We start from the raw sequence: 13834 nt of genomic DNA on the forward strand, positions 1-13834 counted from the left end.
TTTTTTTTTTTTTCTTCACAATTTTATAGTAAATTTGGAAGATGACTTTATTTTAGGTTCCTGACTTAGAATCAACAAAGTACAAAATTGGAAGGGAGAGGTGATATGGAGGGGGTTTAGAATGGAATGGGAATGGGTGCTAATTAGTATTTCAGAGTGGTAAAGGAGAAGGGGGTTGGACAGTAGTGTGAGGTTTCTTGTTTGAACTGCCCATCTTATTATAGCATCCTGTGTGTATATTTAATATTAATTATATTATATGAGTGTGTGTATAATATTGACCCACAAGAAGCCTACTGTCTTCAGTGTGATCAAATATGTCCCAGATCCTTGGTATCACTGGAACCAATGTGAAACCCACAAAATAAATAATACAACTCAGGACTAGAGACTCTCTTCTGTGGACTGAAGCATTAACTTCCCTTCTAGAAGTTTTCCTCTGTAGGCCCTTCCTGTAGGCTCTTCCTTCTGGTCTGTCTGCCATGCTCTCACCAGAGCTTTCTTTCCAAAACAGCCCTGCTCATATCAGACCCCCATAAGGTATTTTGATGGCTCCCTCCCAGTCTCCCCCGTAGCCATTCCCTCCTGTGTAGCCCTGCTCTAGTAATCATGCCACACATGCCATGTAGTTGCTTTTGGCCTTTGGCCATGCTGTTTCCTTTGCCTGAATGCCCTTTCTCCCACGGGCCACCTCAGATACATTTTTTAAACTTTTTATCTTTCAGGCAGAATTAGCTACTTCCAGTCATTGTACTCCTCTAGGGTTACTTTGTAGAAACCTCTTACTTCAAGTATAGTGCTTGTTACATTGTACTCTGATTATTTGTTCTTGTATATAACTTGCTTTTTGTGGACTCCTTGGGAACAAGAACTGTTTCCTTTTTTTGTTATCTTTGTGTCTCTAGCACTTAGATACCTAGCTTATAGTAGGTAAACAATAAATGTGTCCAAATTATACATTATAACAAATATTCCTGCTTCTCCTCTATCTCAAGGGGATATTTTCTGCCCTATAAATAAATGTAGAAGGGAAATGGTACTTTCCTTTATCAGACGACTTTATGTTTGTCTTGGCTTAGCCAGTCAAGTCTTAGCTCCATTTCCACTGTTTTGGTGAAGTTTTGTGATCTCCAATGACTCTGGCTCGTACCTTTGTCTAAACTCTTGTGGTTTGTTTCCTGTTTGTTTTATTAGTTTTGTTTTTTTAATTATATATTGTTTCTTCCATATGTTTAATCTTTTCTGCCTGTTACATTATTAGCACTTTAGGGACACATGTCATGTCTTACATTTTTTCGCTTCCAGAGCACATAGCACAATGTTGGACAAACAATAGTAACATGAGCATTCTTTACAAATGTTTAGGAATATGTGATATCTAGGGGAATTTTCAGATTGTAGCAATTTGAAATGTATGTGTCTGAGCCAAAATCAGATGAATTCTGATCAAATTTGTGTTACGAGAGGCCTGTCTGTGTCAATAACCTTGTGGGGGCTGTACCTACAATGGGTATCTGAACTTGGCAGGTGCAGAGGCCAAGCTGGCAGAATTCCTCTTGTGAGTTCTGTAGCCACTAGTCCCTGCAGTGTAGTCTGGGTCCCAGGTCTTCAAATTCTCTGAAATGGAGATGAAGAGTTAACTGTGCCTTTCTAATGACGGAGTCAGAATGAGAAAGGGAGGAAGTCTGCTATTGTTTTCCATTTCTCTTCAATATGCAGTTCGTGTTTAGCAAGTATATACACAGCAGTGTGTTCTGCTTGGTGAATTCTGATTTCTTTCCTGCCTTAATAGTGTTTTTCCTGAAGGGTGGGTTGGCAACATTTGATAATATGTAGGAAATGTGTATACCTGCTTTACCATAAAACAACTTTGTTCAAGGTAGGTTCCTCAGTTCACTCGACTGGACAAGGCACCGGCTGGCTCACTTTTGTATCAATAGTAACAGAGAAGCATCGTCTCCCTGTTTTCTCCCTTTCTGCCTCCCCTTTAAGTCTTGACTGGCATTATTCCAGTGATAGTCACTGTACTTTAGTCATGCTAAACAAATTACTCTTGTAGATTATATTCTACTCTCAGATAAGACCCCAGTTTTCTGTTATTCCAAGTTCATGTGTATACTTTATTTCAGTGTCCCCTGATGTATTACCTTTCTTTTCTTTTTTTTTTTTTTATCCTCACCCGAGGATATTTTTCCATTTTTTGCACAGATAGAGTGGGAGGGAGAGAGAGGAAGGGAGAGAGAGAGAGAGAAACATCGATGTGAAGGGACACATCGAGTGGCCGCCACCCGCACGACCGACCAGGGCCGGGGACAAACTGCAACCGAAGTACGCGCCCTTAGCGGGAACCGAACCCGGGTCTCTCTGGACCGCAGGCCGACGCTCTAACCGCTGAGCCAAACTGGCCAGGGCTACCTTTCTTTTCTTTAAAAAAACTTTTTTTCCCTTTATTGATTTTAGAGAGAGAGGAAGGGAGAGGGAGAGAGAGATAGAAACATTGATGAGAGAGAACATTGATTGGCTGCCTCTTGCATGCTCCCCACTGGTGATCGGGCCCACAACCTGAGCATGTGACCTGACTGGGAATTGTACTGGCGACCTTTTGGTCCATGGGTCTCAGCTCAACCACTGAGCCACTCCAGCTGGGTTGTATTATCTTTCTAAGAACTGATTTTGGGATTAAATAGACCCACAAATCTTTATCCTAAATTCATAAGAAATCTAAAAGCGATGAAAATTAAGTTTAAGTCTAGTTCAAACTCATTTGTTGGCAAAATCTGATCAGAATTAATTGAGGTTATTTAGAATAGTATTTTTATCTATTTGGTACGATTATATGTATCTTTCTCTGAGAAAAGTAATGTATTTGTTTATGGGAGCTGCCTCAAGGCTTACTGGGGGTGTTTTATAATACTGTATACACTGTGAAACCTAACATCTGAGAAATCCTAAACTCATATCTGGCCCAAAGATTTTAGATATGGGATTATTGGCCTGTGCTGGATTCAGTTTCCTAATCAGCTGCTATGTTTGTGTTTCAGAGCCTTTATTAATAATCTTTGAGATTAGCATAGTGACTTATAGGTTACTCTGCCACCAGCAAAGATAATTGGAATACAGATAGACTCACACAGCTTCTTTCTCCCCATTGCTGTAAAGTATCACTTAAATATGAAAAAAGAAAAGGAAAAGAAATCTGAGCTCCATTGTGGGCTGACCAGCATGGGTACCTAATAGCTTATTTGTAATAGTAGGCACAGGAGAACAGGGACAAAGACTAGAAAGTGATGTTGACCTTTAGGATATTTTGTTGCTGTTTGTTTTTGTTAATCCTCATCCGAGTATATTTTTAAATTGATTTTTAGAGAGAGTGGAAGGGAGGGAGAGGGGGAGGGGGAAGAGAGAGAGAAAGAAACATTGATGTAAGAGAGAGACATCGATTGATTGATTGCCTCTGGCCAGGGTTAAGAATCAAACCTGCAACCCAGGTATGTGCCCTTGACCAGGAATCGGACCCATGACCTTTCGGTGCGCAGGCTGACACTCTAACTACTGAGCAACACTGGCCAGGGCAACTGTTAGGATTTTTAAGTTCCAGCTTTGAGGTTAAGTATTTTTGATTTGGGGCAAGAGGATCTAAGTGGCCATTGTGATTACATTCATAGCTTCAGCATCTCCTTAACATATTCCTAATATTTAAAATGAGATAAAGGAAAGATGGTGCCCGGGTCTTACCTTCTCTTCTTGTTGCAACAGCTAGTGAAGTTGTAACACCTTTGATTTACCACTGAAAGATGTTAAAAGCTAACTCACTCTTCCTAAGGCTGTGAAAGTGATATTCACTCTCCTGTTTTAAAGTAGGAATAAAACAGGAAGAAATTCCTGGAGAAAAATAATTTAGAATTTAGATGGAATTTAGAATTTAGGGATCATTTTACATGTACAGGAATTTAGTAGCTTTTCTGTTTTGGAAAATTTATTGAATAGGTTTAAAATCTTCTGAGAGAGAATCCCTTATATAGTTCCATCTAGAGCATTTTACTCTAAAGAAAAGCACTTAATCATAACATGATTTACACTTGTACTTATCTAAGAAAATTATTAGCTACTGTGCATGTATAAATTCGAATGTGTGTTTAGAACATTTGTTTTTTTTAGATCATACATTTTTTATACAATTTAAGTTCTGATCATTTCTATGAATGTAATATGTGCCATACATATTTGGGTTTTGATAATACTGAAGTTTATAGATTATTTGCAAAAACTGTAGACTTTGCCCTGGCCAGTTTGGCTCAGTGGTTTGAGCATCGGCCCACAGACCAGAGTTGAGGGTTCGATTCTGGTCAAGGGCATGTGCCTCGTTTGCGGTTTGGTCCCTGGCCCTGGTCGGTATCATGCGGGAGGCAACCAATCTACGTTGTCTCTCTCACATCAATGCTATTTTTTCTCTCCCTCCCTCCTCCTACTCTATCTGAAGATAAATGGGAAAAAAATATCCTCAGGTGAGGATTAAAAAGCAAACAAACAAAAAATGTAGACCACTTGCTGAGTTAGTTTGTTAGATGCTTTTTATATCTTCCCTTATCACTGGGCCGTCAATGTCTTGCTTATGCCCATCCATATAAAGTGCCCTTCCAATGTCTTCTAAATTATTGATTTTCATCTGCCAGGGTCTTAGAATCCAATTAACTTAACTCAGGCTTATAGACATATATTTATTCATCCATCCATCCATCCATCTTTGAGGTATTGATTAATATTTATTAATATATGCTAGGCTCTAAGTAGACATTGGTGAACAGGACTTTTATTTATTGTCCCTGCCTTCATGAAGCTTAGAGTCTAGTAGTAGATTTTAATTTAAAGAGGAAAGTATATAATATATACTCTATTTAAAACTTAAATTACCTGAAACTTTTCCGTCAGTAAAATGAATTCAGTTTAAATAAGATTTTCTGTCTGAATCATTTTCATGAGACTTTTCTAAAATGTCTTGTTACTTCAAACATTGATCACAGAAAGGTAAACAAAAATGAAGATTCTTCACTTATATTAATTATATTAACATTTTTATTAGCATTGAATCACACACTGGATTTCTACTGGAACTTGGATTTGAACTTGTATCTACTGATTCCCAAACCAGTGCTTTTTGCATTACATTATGTGATTTTTTTAGGACAATGTTATTATGTCAAACTAAAAAAAGGCGCTGAGGTAAAGTATTGTAACTGCAAAGAGGAATATTGTAGTGTACTGGGAGTCTCTGTGTTCAGAATGTTTCTATTGTTTATGCTTATTTTCCCCTTTGAGCGCAGCAGAAGTTAGGTATGGCTGGGAGGTGTAAATCTTTGCATATTTGTGTTTTCTAGTTTATACCTGTTCAAACTAGGCCTGGCTCCTCAGATTCAAGACCTGTATGGAAAGGTTGACTTCACTGGTAAGAAATTACAAACCCGGCAAGGAATGCTAGATTTATGTGGAAATAGCCTAGAGAGTCAACAAAACCAATCTTAATGTTGTAGGACTTTAAAAATACTCTGGCAATAGAGATGAAAGAAATATAAATAACTTGCTTCTCTGGTGTGGTAGAAAGAACACTAAACTTGGCATTTCAGGCTCTATTCTCTCAGTTATGACATGGGTATGATTAGTGAGTCTCAGTTTTCTTATATCAAAATTAGGAATAATATTAATATTAATGCAATGTATATAACTAAATACATGATATTAAAATGTAACACTGCATGTTCATGTACTATTAAAAAACCACCATGATAGCCCTGGCCAGTTTGGCTCAGCGGTTAGAGCATCGGCCAGCGGTCCAGAGAGACCCGGATTCGGTTCCCGCTAAGGGCATGTACCTCGGTTGCAGTTTGTCCCCGGCCCTGGTTGGGTCGTGTGGGTGGCAGCCACTCGATGTGTCCCTTCCATGTCGATGTTTCTCTCTCTCTCTCTCTTCCTCTCTCTCCCTCCCACTCTATCTAAACAAAAAATGGAAAAATGTCCTCGAGTAAGGATAAAAAAAAATAAACCACTATGATAGTCTTTCTCTCTCCCTTCCAAATTACCTACCCTTGCAAAGCAAGGGTTGGGGGGATGGAGTGAGATGAGGTGAAGGTGACAATTTTTAAATTTTAGCTTATTTATATATTTTTAAAATTTTGTTTATTTAGCTTATTATATTTGCTGTAGGCAGGTGATTGAAGAAATGGGGGCTTAGGGAGAAAAAGAACAGTGGCAATATTGGTAAGGGTAGGATAGGTTCAAATCTTTCAAACTGGTGAAATTTTATAGACCTGGGAATTTAAAAAATGGTGGTAAAACTTTTATCTGTGATAGTTTTCTTTCCAGAGAAGTTGTTCACCAGACCTGGTACAGGGGCCTGACCTGACATGTTTTATTTTATTTTTAAATATGTTTATATTGATTTTTTAGAGAGAAAGGAAGTGAGAGAGAGATACAAACATTGATGAGAGAGAAACATCAATTGGCTGCCTCCTGTATGTCCCTTACTGAGCATCGAGCCCAAAACCTGGGCATGTGTCCTGACTAGGAATTAAACCAGTGACGTCTTGGTGCAGGGGCAGTGCTCAATCCACTGAGCCACACTGGCTGGGCCTGACATGTTTTCTTTATCATTTGGCTTCCTGCTTTAGAAATTAAATTGTTAATAGTAGCTAGTGATTTGTATTGTAATGATTTGAGATAGGCAACTGGTGGAGCTTCCTTTGCTGCTGCTCCATTCATGGGTTCATTGTGGGAAATGCCATAAGTAGCAGTTTGGGAAAACTATTTCTACATGGACACTCTCATGCTATAGTTATTTTTGATGTTCTTGATAATAGTAATAATAGTTAACGCCTACTGAGCATATGTTATGTACCAGGTACTGTGTTAAGGGCTTTCTGTATACTGTTTCATTAATCCTTTTAACAACCCCAAGGGGTAGATGCCATTTTATCCCATTTTTGTAGCTGAGGAATCTGTTGCCTCCTCTGAGTTTTGGAATGGTGTTTAACTTGGTCTCACTTCTCTCCTGTAGAAGAAGAAATCAACAACATGAAAATCGAGCTAGAGAAGTACGGGATCCAGATGCCTGCCTTCAGCAAGATCGGGGGCATCCTGGCCAATGAGCTCTCGGTGGATGAAGCTGCACGTAAGAGAGAAATTGTGTGGTTCAAATGGGATTGTTGCTTCCACTTTCAGTGATTAAAGCTATAATGATGATCTTGGACATTAGGAATTATGCTAGCAAGTGTAGGTTTTTTAATTTTTATTTTACATTGGTGTTTGTATTTATTTATTTATAGATAGAGTGGAAGGGAAGGGACAGGGAGGGAGAGAGAGAGAGAGAAACATCTATATGAGAGAGATGCATCACTTGGTTGCCTCCCCCACAACCCCAGCCATGGCCGGGGACTGAACCTGCAACTCAGGCACATGCTCTTGACTAGGAATCAAACCCAGGACCCTTCAGTCTGCAGGCTGACACTTTAACTGCTGAGCCAAACCGGCCAGGGCAATAGATTTAGTTTTAAACATTGCTATCATCTTTTATGCTCTTGTTATTTGGAAAGAAGTGATTGATTTTGATAATACGAACACTTACTTAGACAGTGAGGTCTATATTTCATTGCCTCTTTGAGTTGCTTATTTTATAGTGGTATTTACATGATGATTAAGGGTGAGCATTTCTATAACAAATGCTCCTTGCAAGGCTCTCTTGTTAATATTTCCCTGTGTTTCCAAATTTAGCATCCCAAATGTGGGTCAGAGCTGTGGCTTTGTGCATCCTAAGGAAGGGACTTACAGGACCCAGGGAGCCACTCCTCCAGTCCTAATCATTATTTCACTATGAAAATAAGGCCCTCTGTAATAGGGTGTTGCAGTGTGGTTTTGTATGTGTAACTTGTATCCTGTACTCTGTATAACTCAGTGTTCTATGTTTTGAATTTATTTTTAGTACATGCTGCTGTTATCGCTATTAACGAAGCTATAGACCGTAGAATTCCAGCTGACACATTTGCAGCTTTGAAAAACCCCAATGCCATGCTTGTCAATCTTGAAGAGCCCTTGGCTTCCACTTACCAGGATATACTCTACCAGGCCAAGCAGGACAAAATGACAAATGCTAAAAACAGGGTAAAAATGGAACATCTCTTCTTTCTAATTGATCTATGTTCTTTTCTCTTTTCATTTGACGTCCCATTTTAAAAATCAGTTTTATTGAGGAATAATGTACGTACAGTAAAATTCACCCATTTTAAGTGTCTGGTTTGATGAGTGTTGACAAATGTATGTGGTTAAGTAACCATCACCCAAAAAGTTTCCAGGCCCCCATTGGCAGTCAATTTGTCCCCAACTCCTTACCCCTGACCCCAGTCAACTACCAGTCTTCTTTTATCACTGTAGTGTTCTTTTTCGAGAAATTCATATAAATGAAATGGAATTATACAGGATGTAGTCTTTTGGTCTTAGATTCCACTTTGACTTCTACTTTCTTCTTGAATGTTGTGCAAACCAGTGAGAGGCTGTGCGAGCTGCTCCCTGGATGTGCCCGTCCTGCTCAGTCTGAGGCAGGGCGAGTGCTCACGAGTGAGCAGGACAGGTTCACCAGTGCTTCCTTCTCTTGCCCAGCTCTGGGAGAACCCTGAGCTTGTCCTTAACAAGCGCACCTGCTTTTTTGGTTTGTTAAAATATGTTTTTATTGATTTTTTTAGCAAGAGAGGAAGGGAGAAAGAGATAGAAACATAGATGTGAGAGAGAAACATTGATCGGCTGCCTCCTGCATGCCCCCTACTCAGGATCACGCCTGCAACCCTAGCATGTGCTCTGACCAGGAATCCAACTGGGTCCTCTCAGTCCATGGGATGATGCTCAAGCCACTGAGCCACACCAGCTGGGCTATGTTTTGTTTTTTTAATCCTCACCTACAGATATTTCTCCACTGATTTTTTAAAATTTTTTTATCCTCACCCAAGGACATTTTTTCTATTTTTTGTTCAGATAGTGTGGGAGGGAGGGAGGGAGGGAGGGAGGGAGGGAGAGAGAGAGAGAGAGAGAGAGAGAGAGAGAGAGAGAGAGAGAGAGACATCGACGTGAAAGGGACACGTCGAGTGGCTGCCACCCACATGACCCAACCAGGGCCGGGGACAAACTGCAACCGAGGTACGTGCCCTTAGTGGGAACCGAACCCGGGTCTCTCAGGACCGCAGGCCGATGCTCTAACCGCTGAGCCAAACCGGCCAGGGCTCTCCACTGATTTTTAGAGAGAGTAGAAGAAAGGGAGGGAGAGAGAGAGAGAGCGAGAAACATGGATGTAAGACAGACACATTGATTGGTTGTCTCCTGGAGGACCCCGACAGGGGCTGGGAATCGAACCTGCAGCCCTTCGGTTCACCAGGCAGATGCTCTAACTGCTAAGCCAAATTGGCCAGGGCTGCTTTTTATGTTTTAGTTATAGCTGTGTAGCATTCCATTTTGTTCTTTACTAATAACTTTAAGCCACACCCTTACCTGCTCTTGGTTCTGTTATGGTAGGGGAGGAGCTCAAGTATATTTCTGTGGTCATAGAGACCTGAGCTAATCTAATACTTTTTACTCATCTTCAGACAGAAAACTCTGAGAGAGAGAGGGACGTTTATGAGGAGCTGCTCACTCAAGCTGAAATTCAAGGCAATATAAACAAAGTCAACAGTAAGTATGTGCCTGAGCCAGGCACCTAAGGGGATGACAGAATAATGTGAGTGTTGATCTGTTCTTGGACTGATAACATAGTTTATTTATTGTAGACATTAGAGAATTTGTTTGGGGACTATTGCTTGTGGCTGTTTTGTATTCATGTCTTCTGTTAGCTGCTGCTGTCTTCAGGCAGGCCCACACTCCACTGCGGTAGCTTCTGGATTGATCCTTTTGGCTTGTTTCACTCTTTCATCCTATGATACACACTTATTAAAAAATCTGAATAGGAATTTTATATTTTCTGTTTTTAAAATAATATAACAGCTTTGTTTTTCTCTTAAAGACTAGTACAAATTATCCAGAGGTAAACAATAAGCAAAAAATCAGACCCCTATCACCTAGAAATAACCACTATTGATTTTTTATGCATATCCCTTTCAAAGCATATATTTAAACAAAAATGAGATTGTACTACTCATATTGATTTTTGTATATATGTATAACACACTTTTGAGAAATTAATTTCTTGGAAGTATCATTTTCATTCTGTCCCTGTTCTGCTAAAGAGCCTACATTGGTTTTTTATGACTTGCCAGACCAAATGCAGAACCCTAGCCCAGTGGAGTCCTTTATGCGGTATTTTATGCATACAACTCTATTGAAGCTCATTTACCTAATCATCGCCTATATTCATTCTGTTCATTTCATGACTCAAATGAGTCTGGCTCTGGCCTGGCCAGTGTGGCTCAGTGGATTGAGCATCGTCTCATGGACTGAGAGGTCCCAGTTCAATTCCTGGTCAGGGCACATGCCCGGGTTTCGGGCTCGATCCCCAGTAGAGTGCATGCAGGAGGCAGCCAATAGATGTTTCTCTCTCACGTCGATGTTTCTATCTCTCCCTTCCTCTCTCTCTAAAAAATCAACAAAAGTATTAAAAAAAAGAGTCTGGCTGTGGAGTGGGACAGACCTGAGATTTGGTCTCTTTCCCTGTTGTTAATAGCTGTGGGACCTCGGACACCCGTGGCATAGAATTATTATGCATATGATGAGATAATGTATGTAAGTTGCGTAGTTTTTAGTAAATACTTAATAAATATTAGTATTATTATTGTGTCTTTAAAAAAGCACATAATCTCCCTGCTTAATGTCCAATTACCTCATCTCTTTTCTAATCTAAATTGTACCCATCATTAAAGATCCAGCTCAATTAGGACTCAGTGGCTATCCAGCTCACAATATATTTGCCTTTTAAATCTCCCACACCACTGATAGACTAAACCACACAGTTTTATACTTAATTATATATTGTCTTACATTGCTTGCTCTTTATTTCTGACATTTTTATAAACTCAAATGAGAGATTACTTCTGAGTTCTGCTTCTTTTGAAACTCTCATAATTTTTAGTGTAGGATTAGACTCATATACAAAAAAAGCTTATTTGATTTCATTCTTGGTCTTGTTTTGCTCAAGATAGTAATAATAGCACAGTAATAGTAATCACTGTCTTCTCTGTTCATTTTGAGGTCCTAATTTCTCATTTGAATTGACATTCAGAGTAACTGGAGAGAACGTATAAAATTTTACTTACTCTACATAATAAGGAATTCTAACTCCTACCAGGAGCCTATGTTCCAGTCGGCTTCACTTAGGAAAATGGCTTTCTGCACAGAGTAATAGTTTCATTCAGGAATGGGTGATCTGTGGTGCTGTGTCTGTGTGAATACTCAAGTCAGCAGTATAAGCCGGAGTGTCTTTTTATACGTAGTTGTCTGTGTGAGAAGAGAGTCCAATACATTTTCTGCTAATGTAGTGCATAAAATACTTTTATGCAGGGATTTTTCCTAGTATGTTGTTTGGGATTTTATAACCCTTATAGCTTTACCTGGCTAATTATATGAGAGTCCATTATAAACATGTGAGGAAACCATATGTTTATGTTTTAAAAGTGTTCCAATCATATTCTTCTTGTGTTGGTCAGAGGAACAAAATAATAACATTTCCTCGAATAGATTTCAGTGCAGTGAGGAATTTCAGGACAACTTGGTTAGAACAAGGTATCAAAGGTGTATGAGGTGCAGTCTTAGAATAAAGAAAGGAGTGCTGACTTCTCCTGGGAGATTTGTATTAACCGTCACCGCATTCTTCTGATGGATAAGAAGGCAAGGATGAGGCAGAGAATACCCCATAGAGGGGCATTCTTTTCCTAATTATAAAGAAATTCTCAGGCCAGGGGAAGTTGTGTGCTAAAAAAGATAGATGTTAGGTTCCAGGAATTATCTTAACATAATTATAGATAAGATCCTTTCTCTGGGGCTGAGAACCAGCAATGAAGCTGTTAATCCTGCCCCAGAAGAAAGCTGCAGCGAAATAGTTAAAAATAAGAAACAGATTTTATGTTTTGTTAAGTAGAATAAGGAAAATTTGAGTTAGATAATTAAAGTTTAGTGGGAGAAATTGTTTAAAAAGTTTGTTTCTAGTAAAAGTATAACTGACTAGATGCTTTTGTAGATAGATACCCCAAGGTTCTGCATTGCATACCTAGTTGTTACCTATGTTGATTTTGTTTATTTTTTGTCCCTCACTACTACAAAACCTCCATGAGGATGGAGATATTGGTCTGTTTTGTCCAAAGCTACATTTTCAGCATATAGTAGGTGCTCAGCAAGAGTTAAAGGAATGGATGGCTAGTTGGCTAACTGCCACATAGACCTGCAGCCATGACTCAAGGAGCTGCCACCGTGGTGCTGTGATCAGTTAGCTGAATTGTAGGTATAATCCTTGGGAAGAAGTAAACAGTCTTAGGAGTCTACAGTGAGACCACAAATCCATAGAAATTTTTCACCTTTTTATCCTGTTACCTCTTGGTTTTATTTATTAGTTCTACTTGTCCTCACTACCTCTCTGGTGTATTTGAGATTTTATTTTCCATTAGACTGTTTTATTTTCCTTCTAACACCTTATATTAATTTTCTTCTTTACTAATGAAAACATTTAAAATTGAGAAGTAGTGCTATGCCCCAAGTATTTGGACTTTTAGTTTTATTGGTTTTTTTTTTTTTTCCTACTTTGGTGATAAATCAGATGTTCATCCCTGGGTGGGACATTGGAGGGAGAACTCCATTTTCTCTTCTAAAAGTAGGGAGATTGAAAATAATACAGTAGTTATTATTTCTGATATCAGAAAATACCTCATTCTAACTTTCAACCTAATACCTTATTTATTATTTTACAATTTACAAAGTGTTTTCATGCATATGATTTCGTCTAATCTTAACACTATAAGGAAGGTATCTTCATTATCTTTTCAGCTGAAGGAACACCTGGGTTTTCACTGTCAGATATATTAAAGACCTGTGTGACCTCAGGTTCTGGGCGAGAAGCAGGCACAGTCTAGAGGGTGCAGACAGTTCCTTCTGTTCCAAGGTCAGACCATCCTTGGTGTTGGCACTGCCTGCGCTGGTGGGTGTGTTCAGGACCTGCCGGGATAGTGAAGGGATTCAGAATGCTGCTGTGGTCGAAGTGGTCGAAGGCACTAAGGCTCGTTAGCATGGAGTAGACTGTCACAGGGGAAGGGGGACTGGATATAATCGAGTGTCAGCTCTAGGGTGAGAACTTTAACACTCTTTTACAATTTTTAAATTTTATAATGAAATGTGTTGGGGGTAGCAATTGGTTAATAACATTATATAAGTTTCAGGGTACAACTTGATCACATGACGTCTGTATACTCCATTGTGTGCTCACCACCCGAAGTCTCATCTCCTTCCGTCACCATATACTTGGTGCTCCTCTATCCTCTTCATTCTTCCTAACAATACTTTTGAAACAAAATTGTCCAAAGATGTGGTAAATTTCTGTGGGAGATAAATTCTCCTATTTAGTAGTTTCATCTTGACAACAACTTGGCATTTCAGAGGGAATTTAGGCACGCATTGGTCTAGATTGGCCTTTTACTTTGCTCCTATATTGGTGCCAGGCTGTCTACATCTGGAAGCTTTTAAGTAGGCCTGGGGTGAGGTCCAGGAATCTAATAAAGAGCCTGGCAGGAGCCCCTGGGAGGCTGGTGGCTTTATGGTTCTTTTCCAATCCCCAAATCTTATGCTTCTGTGATAGTTCAGAATAAAGGCAACCTGAATTCTGTTTCCT

General features: G+C 39.4%; 1 protein-coding gene across 3 annotated transcripts in view; it reads left to right on the top strand.

Annotated features, from left to right (window-relative positions):
- Positions 1-13834, top strand: part of IQGAP1 (IQ motif containing GTPase activating protein 1) — a 93976-nt gene that overhangs the window by 40658 nt on the left and 39484 nt on the right. For all 3 annotated transcript variants that reach the window (XM_036277942.1, XM_036277943.1, XM_036277944.1), the window contains 4 exons: positions 5376-5443; positions 7049-7162; positions 7970-8148; positions 9618-9702. In XM_036277942.1, coding sequence (XP_036133835.1) covers positions 5376-5443; positions 7049-7162; positions 7970-8148; positions 9618-9702 — 446 coding nt within the window. The remainder of the gene's footprint in view (positions 1-5375; positions 5444-7048; positions 7163-7969; positions 8149-9617; positions 9703-13834) is intronic.

This window comes from Molossus molossus, unplaced genomic scaffold (assembly GCF_014108415.1).
Source record: "Molossus molossus isolate mMolMol1 unplaced genomic scaffold, mMolMol1.p scaffold_m16_p_24, whole genome shotgun sequence".
Lineage (NCBI taxonomy): Eukaryota > Metazoa > Chordata > Mammalia > Chiroptera > Molossidae > Molossus > Molossus molossus.